The sequence below is a fragment of the Salmo trutta genome, chromosome 13 (genome assembly GCF_901001165.1).
Source record: "Salmo trutta chromosome 13, fSalTru1.1, whole genome shotgun sequence".
Taxonomy (NCBI): Eukaryota; Metazoa; Chordata; class Actinopteri; order Salmoniformes; family Salmonidae; genus Salmo; species Salmo trutta.
In genome coordinates, this window is record NC_042969.1 from 44,960,146 (window position 1) to 44,980,542 (window position 20,397).

At 43.5% G+C, this 20,397-nt stretch overlaps 1 protein-coding gene across 2 annotated transcripts in view; it reads right to left on the minus strand.

Moving 5' to 3' along the window:
* nyap2a (neuronal tyrosine-phosphorylated phosphoinositide-3-kinase adaptor 2a) overlaps nt 1-20,397 on the minus strand; it is a 157,197-nt gene that overhangs the window by 92,947 nt on the left and 43,853 nt on the right. The window contains exon 3 of one of the 2 annotated variants that reach the window (XM_029772172.1): nt 12,137-12,321. In XM_029772172.1, the coding sequence (XP_029628032.1) occupies nt 12,137-12,321 (185 nt within the window). Of the gene's footprint in view, nt 1-12,013; nt 12,322-20,397 lie in introns of both variants that reach the window. The other variant, XM_029772171.1, reaches the window with a different exon arrangement.

Here is a 20,397-nt window from a genome sequence, read left to right on the forward strand (position 1 = left end):
TTGCCCAGACCTCTGGCAGTCTCTATGGGGGTACCACAGGGTTAAATTCTCGGGCCGACACTTTTCTCTGTATATTTCAATGATGTCGCTCTTGCTGCGGGTGATTCCCTAACCCACCTCTACGCAGATGACACCATTCTGTATAAAAGAGCTTCAATGCCATACAACACTCCTTCCGTGGCCTCCAACTGCTTTTAAACGCTAGTAAAACCAAATGCATGCTTTTCAACAGTTCGCTGCACCCGCCCACCCAACCAGCATCACTACTCTGGACGGTTCTGACTTAGAATATGTGGACAACTACAAATACCTAGGTGTCTGGCTAGACTGTAAACTCTCCTTCCAGACTCATATTAAACATCTCCAATCCAAAATTAAATCTTGAATCGGCTTCCTATTTCGCAACAAAGCCTCCTTCACTCACGCCGCCAAACATACCCTCGTAAAACTGACTATCCTACCGATCCTCGACTTCAGCGATATCATTTACAAAATAGCTTCCAATACTCTCCTCAGCAAACTGGATGCAGTCTATCACAGTGCCATCGATTTTGTCGCCAAAGCCCCATATACCACCCACCGCTGCGACCTGTATGCTCTAGTCGGCTGGCCCTCGCTACATATTCGTCGCAAGACCCACTGGCTCCAGGTCATCTGTAAGTCTATGCTAGGTAAAGCTCCGCCTTATCTCAGCTCACTGGTCACGATAACAACACCCACGCGCTCCAGCAGGTATATCTCACTGGTCATCCCCAAAGCCAACCACTCCTTTGGCCGCCTTTATTTCGAGTTCTCTGCTGCCAATGACTGGAACGTATTGCAAAAATCGCTGAAGCTGGAGACTTATTTCCCTCACTAACTTTAAGCATCAGCTATCTGAGCAGCTAACCGATTGCTGCAGCTGTATATAGCCCATCTGTAAATATCTCATCACCATATTGATTTTATTTACTTTTCTGCTCTTTCGCACACCAGTATTTCTACTTCTACATCATCATCTGCTCATCTTTCACTCCAGTGTAAATTTGCTAAATTACTTTGCTACTATGGCCTATTTATTGCCTTACATCCTCACACCATTTGCACACACTGTATATAGACTTTCTTTTTTTCTGTTCTGTTGTTGACTATACCAGGGGTCACCAATCCTTTTGAAACTGAGCTACTTCATGGGTACTGAGTCATACGAAGGGCTACCAGTTTGATACGCTCTTCTGAAATAACACATTTGCTCAGTTTGCCTTTAGTTATACGTTATTATAATGATTAATGATACTGATCTATGTGAAGACACTGATCACATTAATTTCTCACAATAATTATCAACAATGACAATAAGGTGGGAACCAGATATCAATATTCAGCACTTTAATCTCAGTAATTGTTACATTTTCAGATGATCACTTACATCACTTCATTTCATAGGAAAAATGTCCCATTTTCACTAGCCACTGACAAACCCTTTTAACAAATCATGAACTATGTTGCACTGTCTGAAAAAGTTATCAATTATGTAATGTTAGAAAAATCAACTTATTTTTAAATTAATCTTGTCACATTTTGAACTAATGACCAAATCTGCAGCATTTTTTAACACACTTTTAAATTGAACACAATTCTTCAATATTTTAATTCAACTTCGCCATGGCACTGCCATGTTGCCACTGACAACATCTGGTATCTGTTTCTTTGTTAGTGGGAAGACTGGCATTGCATGCTGTTCACCAGTGTTTTGTAATCTGGTGTGTAACTTGACACTGCAATTGTGAGTGAGTCTTTCAGATGTGCATCAGTGAGGCGTGTTCTGTGTTTGTTCTTGATGAAGTTCATGTCAGAAAACGCTGATTCACAGAGATAGGTTGAACCAAACAGGCTAGCAACCTTCATAGCTGCTGTGCATACTCCACTGTACTTCTCTGTGTCAACAAGGCACCAAAAGTTTGGTGCAGCCTGGTAGGCTTTGAGGTGGAGGTCATTTTGTAATGTTATGATTTCAATCTCCACCTGTCCAGCATCCAAGTTCAACGTTGCACTTAGTTGCTCAGCAAAGAATGTTGTGTCCACATTCATGAAAGGATTGGAAATGATCGACACACATGGCTCAAGCTGATGAAGGTCACAAAACCTATTCTCAAACTCTTGCCCAAGTCTGTTTATGACTTCACAGTACTTTTCTGCAACTTTGTTAAATGTCTCAGATGCAGAAGCATTGTCTTTCAGCACCGACTGCACAGAGGGAAAGTGCAGCACCTTTTTTTCTGTAAATCCACAGAGAAAATGTTCATCTTGGCTTTAAATGCATTTAAAGCACTTATCAGATCAACAACAGTCTTACCTTTGCCTTGCAGCTTGCAGTTCAAGTCGTTTAGTTTCCCAGTAATGTCCGTCAAAAATGCAAGGTCAAGTGTCCACTCTGTGTCCTCTAGCAGTGAGACGTCTTCGCCTTTGGACTGCTTGAACTCTTTGATTTCACCCAAAAGTTACAAAAAACTAAGTAAAACTCGCCCTCTGCTGAGCCATCGGATTTCTGTGTGTAGCAGCAGGGGCCTGTTGCACAAAAGTAGAATTAAGACATCCGGGATAAATGACTCAGCTGAGCTCAATGAAGCCAAAACATGTGCGTCCAGGCTTAATTGGTTGCACAAAGACCAAGCCAGGATGAGCAGACACGGATTCATTAAGCCAGGTGAAACCAATCCTGGATAGGTGCGCGCTCACGGCTCACTCAAATAGACCCCGCCACAGATCACAGATTAACTGATTTACCATGGCAACTAGAGCCGCGTACTTTTCCCCGTCGGAAGCACAAATCCTCATGGAGGCATACGAGGAGGTAAAAGATATAATTAAGAAGAAAGGCAACACCGCCACAGTGATAAAGCGAAGAGAAAAAGCGTGGCAAAGTATTGCAGACCGCCTGAATGCGTAAGTAGTGCACAATTACACAGTCACCGCTCCGCTGAAACATCACAATTACAATTCAAATATTTAATTCACATCTCCAAAAATGCAGTTGTACTGTAATTATGAAACGGTTAAATTTTTAATTGAAATGCACTGCAGATATGAGTGAAATTGTGTAAAGTAACTCCATCACACTGTATAAAGCTATGATAGATTTTTTGATATTTTTACTGAAAACAAGACAAAAATACCAAGTAATTTTTTGCAGTGTGACTCCATTAAATGTGTGTGTGTGTGTGTGTGCGTGTAGATTAAACATGAACGGGCCAAAACGGACATGGCAGCAGGTCAAAATCAAATACAAGAACATTCTGCAGAATGGTATGGTCCCTGACTAATATTTAACAAAGCACAAGCATATATTGTACCCAGAAGGTGCCTGCTCACACATTGTCTGTACTGTTTTAGCAGTGAAAAAGAATACCCACAGACAAGGCACGGGTGGTGGGTCACCAAAGGCTGACCTTACCCCAGCAGAGGACATGGCCTTGGAGCTAAATAAAGGCAGGCCCGTCTTAGAGGGGATCCCTGGGGGGAAAGAGACGAGCATAGGTTCCTCCCAAGATGCCACCCGCTTCATTCAAGGTATGTCCTTCCATCTCTACATGGGATACAACCACATTCATATTGAATCAATTTGGACTGTCTGACTTTGGTTTACCTATTGCCTTGCAGTGTCTGGCAGCACTGTGTTCCTGTTAGAGCCACCAGCACAAGCACCAGACGATGTTGATCCAGTGAGTACTCCATCAAAGGCATACTGTAGGCCTGGCATGTCTTGTCTACTAGCTTCAATATGAATCCGATTAAATGTGATAGGGTGAAGGCCCCAGTGCAGCAGCAACAGCACATGATGGAGACGATGATGAGGAGGAGACCATCTCTCTGGATTCCAGAAGGCATGAGGTATCATGTTAAGACTGTGAAAGTACTATTTACTCTACAATGGTGAGGAGTCCTCATCAAAATCAAAAAATCTAATTTCTTTTACAGGACCCAGATGCTATACAGTGGGAAAACCAGCCTGGCAACATAGTGCGTATTAATAAAAGGACACCACATCCTGCCAAATTCCAGCTGCGCTAATTGTATTGTGTTCACAGAGCTCACAAGCTATCAGAAAGTTGTATGGCAACCACCTCCGGCGCCAAATAGAACTGGCAGACATAGACATTCAGTACAAGAAGAAAAAGATGGAAAATCTTGCACTGGAGTCCGAAATAAAAAAGAGGACAATTAGGAAACTGGACCTTGAAATAAAAAAACTTGAGAAGGAGGTGAGATATGCCTTCAATGTACACTGTATGCTAACTGTAACACAAATGTATTAATCATTATTTTTCTTTCCTCCCCCAGCTCCAAGAAGATGACACAGCTCAAAATAAAAATTAGGTATATTCTCGTAAAGTCAAGTGAGCCATGACATATGAGCTCTTATTGTGAGCACACAGGACGGTGGCATCTTTCTAAGGTTTTTTTTATTTTCCCAGCAATCAGTACAACCAAGTCATCGTTATAAGGCATCGCCCTCTTTTGCCCACCCCCCCAGCACCAGGTGTGGCCACTAGCCTATATGAAGGCCCAAAATTGTGTGTTCCTTTCTGCTCTGACAATGGCATGCCCATTCGTGCGAGATGTGGTGGATGAAGAAGCACTTGTGCTGAGGAGAGCCTTCAGGCGAGAAAGGGTCTTCAGGGACCGGTTGGACCCACTGGCCTTCCCTGATGACCATCTATATGAAAGATACAGGTTTTCTGCAGATGGCATCAGGTATCTATGCAGACTACTGGGTCCCAGGATTAAGCACCGCACTGCACGGAGCCATGCACTGAGTGTGGAGCAAATGGTTTGTGTGGCCTTGCGCTTTTTTGCTAGTGGAGCCTTCCTGTACTCAGTGGGGGATGCAGAACAGCTGAACAAGGCCACAATTTGCCGCACAATAAGGAGTGTGTGTCTGGCTATCAAAGCATTAGCAGATGTCTTCATCTCCTTCCCTGGCCACAGAAGACTCTGTGACATCAAAGAGGAGTTCTATAGGATTGCAGGTAAGAGGATCTACAAATTACAGGACAACTGTTAACACATAGTAGGATACTCATTACTTTGTGTGACAGGTTTCCCCAATGTCATTGGTGCAGTGGACTGCACACACATAAGGATAAAAGCCCCCTCAGGTGCCCATGAGGCCGATTTTGTGAATAGGAAATCCTTTCACAGCATTAATGTTCAGGTGAACATAACTTTTTGATATTGTCCATTGACGAACACTCTGCATTGCCAGTGATGTGCATTGATTGGTGTAATATTCCTCATCTTATGATTTCAGATGGTCTGCAATGCTGACTGTGTGATCAGCAATGTTGTGGCAAAATGGCCTGGCTCAGTCCATGACTCCAGAATCTTTCGGGCCTCTGAAATCTATCAGTGCCTATCACAAGGTAAGCCACACAACCCCTATTTATAACCATCATGGCTGTGTCAAGAATATCACTGTGTTTATGAGGTAGTAATGATGAGATTTTGTGTTGACAGGTGAATTCTCTGGTGTGTTGCTGGGAGACAGGGGGTATGGCTGCCAGCCTTTTCTCCTGACACCTTTCACAGACCCCCAGGAAGCACAGCAGGCCTACAACCATGCCCATGCCAGGACCAGGGCCAGAGTTGAAATGACCTTTGGCCTCCTGAAGGCACGCTTTCACTGCCTTCACAAATTAAGGATCAGCCCTGTTAGGGCATGTGATATTACTGTGGCTTGTGCTGTCCTCCACAATGTGGCCTGCCTGAGGAAGGAGAGGGCCCCCAGAGTGCCACCAGCCATGGACTGGGACAATCCGGCAATCTTCCCTGATGACGACAGTGGTCGGCTGCTGAGGGACCAATATGTGTTGAATTATTTTAGTTAGTATGTGTGCTTTCAATTTTGGTTAAATATGTCCTGCGGTGGCAGAGGAATTGGGGTTTTTTTGGGTTCGTTTTTTTACGAATTTGGCCTCTTATGATGTTTGTGCGGTATACTGTGTGTAATACAAGGCTGCAGGGAGGCTACTGCATCCATTCATTTGTCTGTTCAGTTGATGTGTATGGATTTGTCCTGCATTTATTTTAGTGTGCAGACATGCAGGGTGTGTTATATACAGACCTTTGAATGTGTATGTATCATTTTGTATAATATGCTTGGATTCTGTGCTTTCCATCTTGTAGTCACTGTGACTTCAGTTTCGAAAGGAGCTGATGGTTTACCTGCTTTGTTTTGTCCTTATTCAATAAAGGAACATAATGTTACACATTGTGTTTTTATATTCATATGGAATGTGTATTTGTTTATATGACAGAGTACTAGGGCCACACTGAAGAAAAAGGATAAAGTCATAAATTTATGAGGCTGGTTCTTTCTGCAGAAAAGCTACATATTGTTTTTACAGTTTTGATACTTATGACAATGTGATACTTAATATTCTGGCACATCAGCATGTCTTTGTTTATGAAACCATACTGAAGTACAATTTCACGAAATGCCCCACATCTGTCATTTTAACAACTGTCCTCCTTTAAAACAACCGGTTACAATATTATTACTTGTGTTTTTTTCCCCTCTGTGGCCCTAATATTCTATCATTTTATATATAGCCTTATAGTCTATGGGAAACTGTAAATTATCTAATGATAGCAACATAATCTAAAAATTATTTTTTATCCAAAATCATTGAAATTAATGATCACAAACGTTTAAATAATGACAGTGGGTCTAGTTATATGTGATAACAATGTATAGTGAGCAGTGAAATAACTATTGGTTTCCATTTGTGGTGACTGCTGACTGACATTAGGGATGAGATTAAATAGATCCTGGAATTTAGCCTGGTCTGGAGCAGGCTAGCTCCACAGAATAAATCTCCATGGTAATTTATACCATAACATATCCTCCTGCCCCCTATCCATCTTTAGTGCAAACGGATTACGGATCAATTGAGCCAGGATCACCAAGATATCCTGGCTTAATCCCTTATCCTAGTTTTGTGCAACAGGCCCCAGGTCACCATATTCGGCTGATATCTCCTCCAAAAGCACCTTGAAAATCCTGTGCTGTTTTGCTTTGGAGCGGATGTTGTTTATGATTTTTACAACAGGAGTCATCACGTGCTCAAAGCCGATCACTTTTGTTTTCTTCGCTGCGCCCGCTAGCTTACTCTCCACGAGCACTGTTTTTTTCATGCGCACAATACTGACCTTTGAACTAGAGTAGGTCAGAGTTCACCTAAACTTATCTAAACTCATGTATAATGAAAATATTTTTAAGATATTGTCATTTTAAATATAAATGCAAGTGTGATTAAAAAGAATAGCAACAGAATACAATTACATTTCAAACGCAGCTCACTAGTGAGTTGTGCTATTTTTAGACCAGGCCTGCGGGCGACTCATGTGGTCCCTGGGGGCGACCTGGTGCCCACGGGCACCGTGTTGGTGACCCCTGGACTATACGCTTGTTTATTCCATGTGTAACTCTGTGTTGTTGTTTGTGTCGCACTGCTTTGCTTTATCTTGGCCAGGTCGCAGTTGTAAATAAGAACTTGTTCTCAACTAGCTTACCTGGTTAAATAAAGGTGAAATAAAATAAAAAATCAAATATAGTAACCAAAAAAGTGTTTGGGATTCTTCAAAGTAGCCACCCTTTGCCTAGAAGGCCTAGAAAATTGTCAAAGACCCCAGCCACTCAGCCATACACACTCTGCTTCGACAATTCTGGGGCCAAAAGGTATCTGAACAGCACACACACACACAAACAAAAAACACACAAACATATTCATATTGACGCCACACACACATACACTTTTACACTCTACACCTACGCTGCTGCTACTCTGTTTATTTTCTATCCTGATTGCCAATTGCCTCGTCACTTTTACCTCTACCTATATGTACATTTTACTTCAACTACCTCATACCCCTGCACATTGGCTATGTACCGGTACTCCATGTACATAGCCTTGTTATTGCTATTTACTGTTTTACCATTTATTTATTTTTAAACTTTGCTTTGTTGGGAAAGGGCTCGTAAGTAAGAATTTTACAGTAAAGTCTTCACCTGTTGTATTCGGCGCATGTGACAAATACAATTTATTTTATTTGACACACACACATAAAGATACACCCCAGTTTGACAAAATCACTAAGTTGGGTATAGATGCCTCTCTCCTCATGAGGAACACATTTGCCTCAAAGGGGCAATCTGCAGTTGCTAAATAATTTTTTTACTTTTAATTAATGATTTATAGTGATTCATTATTGAAGAATATAACTTAAATGTTTCAGGAGCTTAGTTCAACTGATTTACCCCATCAGAACCCAAAATATAAGCTGGTTTTACTCCTTTGCTTGTAAAACAAAGTAATTGTAAACAAACACTGTATTGCCACAAAACAAGGTTTAAACTATGATTTTGTTATTATGGATACATACATAGCTCTATCTATACATTTGAGAGTGTTTAGATTTCTTCAGCCCCATCCCATATGGGAACACCATGTCATTTCAATATGAATATAATATAAAATCAAATTGTATTTGTCACATGCGCCTAATACAACAGGTGTAGACCTTACCGTGAAAAACTTACTTACAAGCCCTTATCCAACAATGCAGTTTTAAGAAAAATAAGAGTTAAGAAAATATTTTTAAAGTTTAAAAAAAATAGTCAATGTGCGGGGGTACAGGTTAGTCAAGGTAATTGAGGTAATATGTGCATGTACTGTAGGTGGAGTAAAGTGAATAATTGGGTAATATTTATTTGAGATGTTGATCAATGAGATTACAACCTATATTCACCCACTCAAAAAGACAGCCAAAAGTTTGAGGAATTTTCTTTTGTGTTATCACTATGCTTTCAACCATCTAAAAGCACAACCAAATTCCAATGGAAAAACAATACCAGATTTTTGGTTTAGTTGTCACCCAAATGTTAATCACTACACGTGCTTTCAAATATTTAAGAGCACAGCAAAGTTGCAATGGGAATACAATGTCAGATATTTTGTTTATTTATAGGTCTACAACATCACTGTGCTTCATCTAATAGCAGAACCAAAAGACCTGGACTGCAGTTGAGATTACATTAAAAGTACATGGTGGTCAATGCCGTTCGGGTTCTTTACAGCAATAGTGAAGCTCTCCACAGACCTGCAAGGACCTATGCATGTTATCTTGAACATGCACACCGTTGCTTGATATGATTACAGAAGAAGAAATGTATATACTTACAGTAACCTCAAAATGTGGGCATTGATGTGTTACTCATTTTGAGGTTGAGTACTACATTAGTTTGTAAGATAACCTTAACTTTAGGCTATTTACTGTAATACAAAAGTAATATTGAAATGTTTTTGGTTTACAAAGCAAACCAAATGTGACAGACTGGCTCAAATCGGTCTTATGTAGCAACATTTGAAATTGTGTTTTTCACATTGGATAAAAGTAGAAACTCAGAGCTTGAAAATTGTATATCATACACTACAGTTGAGGAACAATGGGAACGTAATTCTGCTTTGGAGGTGGATCAACTTGTAAACTCACTTTTGAGAAAATGGCCTTTGAATGTTTTGGTACTGCTACTGGAGAGCCCTTCTCTGTCTACATCGATTCAGCATCGTTCACACCCTCATAAGCTTTAGTCCCACCCATCTCTTTAAAGTTTGATCCGAACATTCTGTACTAGCAACAGCAGGCAAGCACCCAAGCTAACTTGCTAGATACTTTCAGACACAAATGAGAGAACAGCTCACTGAACATTAGTCACTGTGGCAGAGCTGGTTAGGCTGTTATGTTATCCAGAGCGTTGGTGACTGCAACTGTGCTGTCAGATTGTCCGTTTGTAAATTCAGAGTGTTTCGCTCTCGGAGCATTCAGGATGCATACTGGACGCTCTGGCCGATGAGTAGGGTTGATCCGAATGTTCTGACCTCACAACGGCAGTCAAACACCCAAGCTAACTGGCTAACAGTGGCTAACTTGCTAGCTACTTCCAGACACAAATGAGAGAACACCCCCCTCTGACCATTTTACTTGCCCTAGCAGAGCTGGCTTGGCTATTTTCATGTCATCCAGAGCTGTGCAGCTGTAACTGTGCAGCTGGCCACAATTTAATTACGCTTTTTTGCCAACGTGTATTGACACAGGCCACACTCAATGGGTGTTGAGCATTTGTAAATTCATCAGTTATTCTGCACTCTGGCACACTCAGACGAGAGTGCTCTGAAATCGGAGTAGATGGCCAGACTGAATTGCACCCGAAATGGTTCCTTGCATAGTGGAGTATTTTGTTAAGACATGTAGCTAGGTAAACAATTAACCATAATCCCAACTCATGACATTACTACCCTGCATGAATCTGCAGGTATCTAACCAACCAGGTTAAATGTTAGCTAGCTAACATTAGGCTATAACTAGCCAAGCAAATGGCTCTGAGATACGAATAATAAGATCATACATGTAACATTAGCTAGCGAGACAGCCAGCTAATGTTAGCTAGCTAGCTAACAGTACACTTTAACCTGAAATGAAAAGACTTTATGTCCAAATTAGAAACATGTAATTTTGGAAAATATAGCTGGCTAGACTATCTTACCCGTATACATCATGGTTGGACGCTTCTCCCTGTTACGGATGCCATGGTTGCCCTTAGTTTGAAGATGTAATCCGGAGACAGGTGTTTTCTCCATCTCCTTAGCTGTCATACTCTAATTCCACTGATTTCAAAACTCGGTCCTCCAGAAAGTGGAGAGCAACACTTATGCAGTTCTACTAAGCAATATATTTGTTTTAAAAAGCCACGTTAGACAGGATTACCTACACATACTAACCAGCTCAAATAGACAGAAGCGTGCTATATGACAGACCAATCCAATCTCACCTCTCGGCATGTCCAGCCCACTCATTATCTCAGCCAATCATGGCTAGCGGGAAGGTTGCTTACTTCCTCTGTGGCTAAACCAACTAGGCTCATAATTTAACTATTTTATTCATATTTACAGATGGCGTACACGTTTGTTATTAAGGCACATGAAAGTTCACATGTTCCAGAAGGCATTTCTGCCACAAAATGCACTTTGAAGTGCTACCTGTCTCAGACCTGCTCTTTTCAACTCTCTAGAGACAGCAGGAGCAGTAGAGATACTCTCAATGATCGGCTATGAAAAGCAAACTGACATTTACTCCTGAGGTGCTGACCTGTTGCACCCTCGACAACAACTGTGATTATTATTATTTGACCCTGCTGGTCATCTATGAACATTTGAGCATCTTGGCCATGTTCTGTTATAATCTCCACCCGGCACAGCCAGAAGAGGACTGGCCACTCCTCATAGCCTGGTTCCTCTCTAGGTTTCTTCCTAGGTTCTGGCCTTTCTAGGGAGTTTTTCCTAGCCACCGTGCTTCTACATCTGCATTGCTTGCTGTTTGGGGTTTTAGGCTGGGTTTCTGTAAAGCTCTTTGAGATATCAGCTGATGTTAGAAGGGCTTTTAAATATATTTGATTTGATTTTGATTTAAAAAAGATTATGTTCAAATGTAGTGACCCGTGACATACGCCTAGTTTCCTGAAATGGGTCACAAATATCAACATTTAAAGAGATGTGTCTACTGCTTGGACAGTTCTATCTGAGCCACTGACTTAGTCTGGCTTTAATTCATATATGTTGGACACATCATTATATCTGAAATCCTAGGAATCCCTAGGCCTATTGAATTGTCTATTTTTAGATAAATTCTGGGTTGGTTTGAAACAATAGCTGTTGATGCCTTTACAAATGCTATACAGTGTATAGGCCTAATTTTGTCAAACCCTTAAAAAATCTTATTTGTTTGTCTTGTTTGTCTTGTTGCATGTACCAAATAAGATGCCAATTCCCATATTGTATGTGCTGTAGCCAACGTCTCTTTTGTTGTCTTTCCATATACAATATATAGGACCAGGCTACCTCATAAGAACAGTAATCTAATTTGTAGTTGACATGGACACACACAAACACACACACACACAGCCCAGGCCACTCACGGTCAAACTTGACCAAGCTGTCTCTGTTGCAATTGCTGGACGCAGATCCAGAGTTCACACCCTCAGAGGAGATGCTGAGCTTGGTGTTGGGGTCTCTCTTGGGTTTGGGCGGCGGTTGCTTACGGGAGTTGGGGCTCCCATCCTCGTCACCCCCGCCGACGGAGTGTAGAGACTGGGAACGCACAGTGAAGCCCTGGCCACAGGAGGAGGGAAGGCGGTCCTGGGGTGCCGGCATGGTCATGAAGCCCATGCGGAAGTGTTTCCCTGCGTAGCTTCCCTCCGTCGCCCTCGCCACATCCTCACCGATCCTGCCAGGAAACATCTTTTAAATAATTTTGTTTCATTCATAAATCACATTACATATGCAAAATGATTCAGACATACCAAATGTCATAGATGCAAGGACACAATCATGGACCCAAAAAGCATCTTCTCCTCCATATTACCAAGTTGCCTATGACTATAACAGCTGATGCACACACGTGCACACACACACACACACACACACACGACAACAACAACAGAGAATATATACAGACAGCTTAAATATGTGTCCTATCTGTCCCATATACACTGAGTGCACAAAACATTAAGAACACCTTCCTATTATTGAGGTGCCCTAGCCTCAATTCACCACGTTGGGTCATTGACTCTACAAGGACAAGCTGTTGAAAGCGTTCCACAGGGATGCTGTCCCATGTTGTCTCCAATGCAGTTGTGTCAAGTTGGCTGGATGTCCCTTGGGTGGTGGACCATTCTTGATACACATAGGGAACTGTTGAGCGTGAAAAACCCAGCAGCATTGCAGTTCTTGACACAAACCGGTGCGCCTGGCCCATACTACCATTCCCCATTCAAAGGCACGTAAATCTTATGTCTTGCCCACTCTGAATGGCACACATTCACAATCCATGTCTCAATTGTCAAGGCTTAAAAATCCTTCATTAACCTATCTCCTCCCCTTCATCTACACCGATTGAAGCGGGTTTAACAAGTGACATCAATAAGGGATCATACCTTTCACCTGGACTCCTCTCCCCTGTAACTATTCCGCAGGTCGTTGCTGCAAATGACAATGTGTTCTCAGTCAACTTACCTGGTAAAATAAGGGTAAATTAAAAATAAATACAAAAAAAGATGCACCTCTCATGGAAATGTTTCATAATGTTTTGTTCACCCAGTATATACCTACAGTCAAAATAGCAAGTTTTAGAGGAAAATATCGTGTCTCACTTGTAAAGTTCATCAAAGTATTAATCGGCGGGTTTATGTTTGTTTGTAGCCTCCACTCACAAACCCAAAAAGGAGTAAGCACAGAATCCCAGAAAATTCTGAGCACTAATGGAGGGATTGTGCATTCCTGGTGTAACTCAGGCAGTTGTCGTTACCATCCTGTACCTGTCCCGCAGGTGTGATGTTCAGATGTACCGATCCTGTGCAGGGGTTGTTACACGTGGTCTGCCACTGCGAGGACGTTCAGCTGTCCATCCTGTCTCCCTGTAGTGCTGTCTTAGGCGTCTCACAGTACGGACATTGCAATTTATTGCCCTGGCCACATTTGCAGTTCTCATGCCTCCTTGCAGCATGCCTAAGGCACGTTCACGCAGATGAGCAGGGACCCTGGGCATCTTTCTTTTGGTGTTTTTCAGAGTCAGTAGAAAGGCCTCTTTAGTGTCCTAAGTTTTCATAACTGTGATCTTAATTGCCTACCATCTGTAAGCTGTTAGTGTCTTAACGACCATTCCACAAGTGTTCATTAATTGTTTATGGTTCATTGAACAAGCATGGGAAAAAGTGTTTAAACACTTTCCCATGAAGATCTGTGAAGTTATTTGGATTTTTACGAATTATCTTTGAAAGACAGGGTCCTGAAAAATTGGTGTTTCTTTTTTTGCTGAATTTGAATTAATAGTGAAGACATCAAAATTATGAAATAACACATATGGAATCAGATAGTAACCAAAAAAGTACTCAACAAATCAAAATATATTTTTGATTTTAGATTCTTCAAAGTAGCCTCCCTTTGATGACAGCTTTGCACGCTCTTGGCATTCCCTCAACCAGCTTCACCTGGAATGCTTTTCCAACATTCTTGAAGGAGTTCACACATATGCTGAGCACTTGTTGGCTACTTTTCCTTCACTCTGCAGTCCAACTCTTCCCAAACCATCTCAATTGGGTTGAGTTCGGGTGATTGTGGAGGCCAGCTCATCTGGTGCAGCACTCCATCACTCTCCTTCTTGGTCAAATAGCCCTTACACAGCCTGGAGGTGTGTTTTGGGTCATTGTCCTGTTGAAAAACAAATGATAGTCCCACTAAGCGCAAACCAGATGGGATGGCGTATCGCTGCTGTCATGTCCTGACCAGCAGAGGGAGTAATTGTATTAGTATTTGGTCAGGACGTGGCAGAAGGGTATTTGTTTTGTATGGTTCGGGGTGGTGGTTTGTTTAGTAGGGTATTTGATTTATGTATTCCGGGGGGTTTTGGGTTATGTTCTATGTTTGTATTTCTATGTTCTTTCTAGTTCTTTGTATTTCTATGTCTAGGTTTGGGTGTTGGACTCTCAATTTTAGGCAGGTGTTTTTAGTTGCCTCTGATTGAGAGTCCTATATATAGGTATGTGTTTTGTTTTGTAGTTTGTGGGAGATTGTTCTGTGTATAGCCTGTATATAGTTGTTGTGTTTCCTTTGTGTACGTGTTTATTTTGGTTCTCCTTCTTCACCAAATAAAAGAAGATGAGTGCACATAATCCTGCTGCGTTTTAGTACACTTTATCCGACGACAACCGTTACAGAATCTCCCACCAACTAAGGACCAAGCAGCGGGGTAAGGAGCAACGGAACAATTATATGGACTATCAGGGGAATTGGACATGGGAGGAAATTTTGGACGGGGCTGGACCATGGCATCAGGCTGTGGATTACCGTCTCCCACCGGAGGAGATTGAAGCAGCCAAGGCAGAGCGGCGAAGGTATGAAGCCATATACGCGCCGATAAAGCACGAGAGGCAACCCCAATAATTTTTTTGGGGGGGGGCACACGGGTAGTTTGGCTGGGCCAAGGGTGAGCCGTAAGCCAGCTACCCGTGCTTATATGGAGAAACGTGTGGAGTCGAGGGTGCCGAAGTTTGAAGAAGTGTGCACAATCTTGCCCATACGCTCGCACAGTCCGGTGCGAGCTATTCCAGCCCCTCGCAGATGTCGTGCTAGAGTGGGCATCCAGCCTGGTAGGAGGATGCCTGCGCAGCGCGTCTGGTCGCCGGTAAGCCTCCTAGGACCAGGCTACCCTACGCCCGCTCTACGCACGGTAACCATCAAGCCCCTGCACAGCCCAGTTCGCCCTGTACTAGCACCCCGCTCATACAGGGCTGCTATTTCCATCCGGCCAGGACGGGTTGTGCAGGAGGTGCGATCAAGACCACTTGTGCGCCTCCATGGCCCAGTTTTTCCAGTTCCCGCCTCTCGTGCTGACCCTGAAGTGCGTGTCCCCAAATTGGCACTTCCAGTACCAGTACCACGCATCAGGCTTCCAGTGCGTCAGTCCAGTCCAGAGCATCCGGCAACAGTGTCCAGTCCAGAGTATCCGGCAACAGTGTCCAGTCCAGAGTATCCGGCAACAGTGTCCAGTCCAGAGTATCCGGCAACAGTGTCCAGTCCAGAGTATCCGGCAACAGTGTCCCGTCCAGAGTGTCCGACGACAGTGCCCCGTCCAGAATATTCGGCAACAGTGCCCCGTCCAGAGTATCCGACAACAGTACCCCGTCAGGAGTATCCGGTAAGAGTGTTAAGCCCGGAACCAAGTGAGACGGCCTACAGTTCGGAACCAAAGGAGTTGGCCCACTGTGCACAACCGAGTGAGTCTGCATGCAGTCCGGAACCGAGTGAGTCTGCCTGCGATCCGGAACCGAGTGAGTCTGCCTGCGATCCGGAACCGAGTGAGTCTGCCTGCGATCCGGAACCGAGTGAATCTGCCTGCGACCCGGAACCGAGTGAGTCTGCCTGCGACCCGGAACCGAGTGAGTCTACCTGCGACCCAGAACAGAATGAGGTTGACAATAACTTTGAACTGTGTGAGTCTGCCAACAGCTCGGAACCAAGTGAGTCTGTCTACGGTCCGGAACCAAGCGAGTATGCCTACAGTCTGGGTGGCTTTAGGCCAGAACCAGAGCCACCTCCAGTATAGGTGGGTTGGGGAGGGGGGGGTGTAGCACAAGTGCCGTCGCTGACGGCAGCCACCCTCCCTTCCCTCCCTTTAGTTTAGGGGGAGGTTATTTTTTATTAAGTTGTTTTGGGGGATTTTGTTTTTTCTTTTGAGGTGCATCCGGGGTCTGCACCTTTGGGGGGGGGGGGTACTGTGTATAGCCTTGTGCCTTACCAGCCTGTATATAGTCGTTGTGTTTCCTTTGTGTACGTGTTTATTTTGGTTCTCCTTCTTCACCAAATAAAAGATGAGTGCACATATTCCTGCTGCGTTTTGGTCCACTTTATCCGACGACAACCGTTACAGCTGCAGAATGCTGTGGTGGCAATGCTGGTTAAATGTGCCTTGAATTCTAAATAAATCACAAGCAAAGCACCCCCACACCATCACACCTCCTTTTCCATGCCTCACGGTGGGAACCTACTCTGCGTCTCAGAAAGACATGGCGGTTGGAACCAAAAATCTCTAATTTGTACTCATAAGACTAAAGGACAGTTTTCCACTGGTCTAATGTCCATTGCTTGTGTTTCTTGGCCCAAGCAAGTCTCTTCATCTTATTGGTGTCCTTTAGTAGTGTTTCTTTTCGCAGCAATTCAACCATGAAGGCTTGATTCATGCAGACTCCTCTGAATAGTTGATGTTGAGATGTGTCTTTTACTTGAACTCTGAAGCATTTATTTTGGCTGCAATTTCTGAGGCTGGTAACTCTAATGAACTTATCATCTGCAGCAGAGGGAACTCTGGTTCTTCCTTTCCTGTGGCGGTCCTCATGAGAGCCGGTTTCATCATAGCGCTTGATGGTTTTAACCTTTATTTTAACAGGGAGTCACATTGAGATTAACAATCTATTTTACAAGAGAGCCCTGTACACATTACAATAAAAACAGAATATTAAAACAACATACACATATGTGTAGAAAATGATATAATTCAGCACAATAAACAAAAATAAACATATTTAATAAAAGCAATCACATTCAACTACATAAACGTCCTCAATCAATAATTTAAACTGACTGAGTGTCACCAGCACATCTAGCTGCATTGAACTGCATATTGTTCCACAAATTAGGGCCAAATAAACTAAACGCAGATTTTCCCAAATCTGTGGAGACTGGAGGGATCTCTAGTGTTATCCATTCCTGTGAATGGTTTTGGTAACTTATGACTTATCTTAATTTATTATGTTAAATATATAGGGAGTTTCTGTAAGATTGCTTTGTATATAAAAAAAGAGAAAGCAGCTCTCTTCTTACAGACAGAGAAGTCCATTCCACATTTTTTTACAGAATACAATAATGAATCCTAAAATTGTCCCCTTTGATAAAACGTATTGTGGGATGGTAGACTGCGACCAAGGGTTTTAAAACAGAATTTGCATGCATGTGAACAATATCACCAAAATCCAATGCAGGGAGAAACGTTGTTTGAACAATCTTTCTCCTATTTTTAATACTAATGTCACACCCTGATCAGTTTCACCTGTCCTCGTTATTGTCTGCACCCCCTCCAGGTGTCGCTTGTTTTCCCCAGTGTTTTTCTCCTTGTGTTTCCTGTCTCTCTGTGCCAGTTCGTCTTGTACGTTTCCAAGTCAACCAGCGTTTTTCCCGTTCTCCTGCTTTTGCATTCTCCTTTTTCTAGTCCTCCCGGGTTTGACCCTTGCCTGTTTCTGGACTTTGTACCTGCCTGCCTGACCATTCTGCCTTCCTTGACCACGAGCGTGTCTGCCGAAATCTGGAGTATATTCGGGCAGCAAGGAGACTGAACCCTCGCCAGGCTAGGTGGGCCATGTTTTTCACACACTTTGTTTTCACTCTTTCCTACAAACCAGGTTCCCAGAACGTCAAGGCAGATGCACTGTCCCGGCTGTATGATACAGAGGAGCGGTCCACAGAGCCCACTCCCATAATTCCAGCTTCATGCCTGGTGGCATCGGTGGTATGGGAGGTGGACACGGACATCGAACGGGCATCACGTGCAGAACCCACTCCCTCCCAGTGTCCCGTTGGGCGCATGTATGTGCCGTTTGATGTTCGCGATCGTTTGATCTGTTGGGCCCACACGTCACCCTCCTCTGGTCATCCTGGCATCAGTCAGACGGTGCGCTGCCTTACGGGGAAGTACTGGTGGTCTCACGTTAGCCAAGGACGTGAGGGTTTATGTCTCCTCCTGTTCGGTATGCGCACAGTGCAAGGCACCTAGACATCTACCCAGAGGGAAATTACAACCCCTTCCCGTTCCGCAACGACCGTGGTCACACCTATCGGTGGATTTCGTGACGGATCTCCCCCCGTCACGGGGTAACACCACAATCCTGGTCGTTGTGGATCGGTTTTCTAAGTCCTGCCGTCTCCTTCCTTTGCCCGGTCTCCCTACGGCTCTACAGACTACGGAGGCCCTATTCACCCATGTATTCCGGCACTACGGGGTGCCTGAGAATATAGTGTCTGATCGGGGTCCCCAATTTACGTCTAGAGTATGGAGGGCGTTTATGGAACGCCTGGGGGTCTCGGTCAGCCTTACCTCAGGGTTCCACCCCAAAAGTAACGGGCAGGTGGAAAGAGTCAACCAAGAGGTGGGTAGGTTTCTGCGGTCCTATTGCCAGGACCGGCTGGGAGAGTGGGCATCATTTCTCCCCTGGGCAGAGATGGCCCAAAATTCCCTACGCCACTCTTCCACTAACCTTACCCCTTTTCAGTGTGTGCTAGGGTATCAGCCGGCCCTGGCACCATGGCATCAGAGCCAGATTGAGGCTCCTGCGGTGGATGAATGGTTTCGGCACTCGGAGGAGACATGGAACGCTGCCCATGTGCGTCTTCAACGAGCCATCAGCCGGCAAAAGGCGAGTGCCGACAGCCACCGCAGTGAGGCCCCGGTTTATGTACCGGGGGATCGGGTCTGGCTCTCGACCCGAAACCTGCCCCTTCACCTGCCCTGCCGGAAGCTGGGTCCGCGGTTTGTGGGGCCATTTAACCTCTCTAGGGTAGTGGGCAGTATTTGCACGGCCGGATAAAAAACGTACCCGATTTAATCTGGTTATTACTACTGCCCAGAAACTAGAATATGCATATAATTATTGGCTTTGGATAGAAAACACCCTAAAGTTTCTAAAACTGTTTGAATGGTGTCTGTGAGTATAACAGAACTCATATGGCAGGCAAAAACCTGAGAAGATTCCTTACAGGAAGTGCCCTCTCTGACCATTTCTTGGGCTTCTACACTCTCTTTATTGAAAACTGAGGATCTCTGCTGTAATGTGACACTTCCTACGGCTCCCATAGGCTCTCAGAAGGCGGCAAACCGGTGAATGATGCCTTTGGAGCCCCTGGCTGAAAAACAGTAGCGCATTTGGATAGTGGTCGATCAGAGAACCATGAGACTGAGGCGCGTGCACGAGGCGACAACATGTTTTAATTTTTTCATCTTTGAACTAAAACAGGGTTTCCCGGTCAGAATATTATCGCTTTTTTACGAGAAAAATCGCATAAAAAGTGATTTTAAACAGCGGTTGACATGCTTCGAAGTACGGTAATGGAATATTTAGATTTTTTTGTCACGAAACGCGTCGGGCGCATCACCCTTCGGATAGTGTCTTGAACGCACAAACAAAACAGAGGATATTTGAACATAACTATGGATTATTTTGAACCAAACCAACATTTGTTATTGAAGTAGAAGTCCTGGGAGTGCATTCTGACGAAGAACAGCAAAGGTAATCATATTTTTCTAATAGTAAATCGGAGTTTGGTGAGGGCCAAACTTGGTGGGTGTCAAATTAGCTAGCCGTGATGGCCGGGCTATCTACTCAGAATATTGCAAAATGTGCTTTTGCCGAAAAGCTATTTTAAAATCGGACATATCGCGTGCATAGAGGAGTAATGTATCTATAATTCTTAAAATAATTGTTATGCTTTTTGTGAACGTTTATCGTGAGTAATTTAGTAAATTGTTAGTAAATTCGCCGGAAGTTTGCAGGGGGTATGCTAGTTCTGAACGTCACATGCTAATGTAAAAAGCTGTTTTTTGATATAAATATGAACTTGATTGAACAAAACATGCATGTATTGTATAACATAATGTCCTAGGTGTGTCATCTGATGAAAATCATCAAAGGTTAGTGCTGCATTTAGCTGTCTTCTGGGTTTTTGTGACATTATATGCTTGCTTGAAAAATGGGTGTCT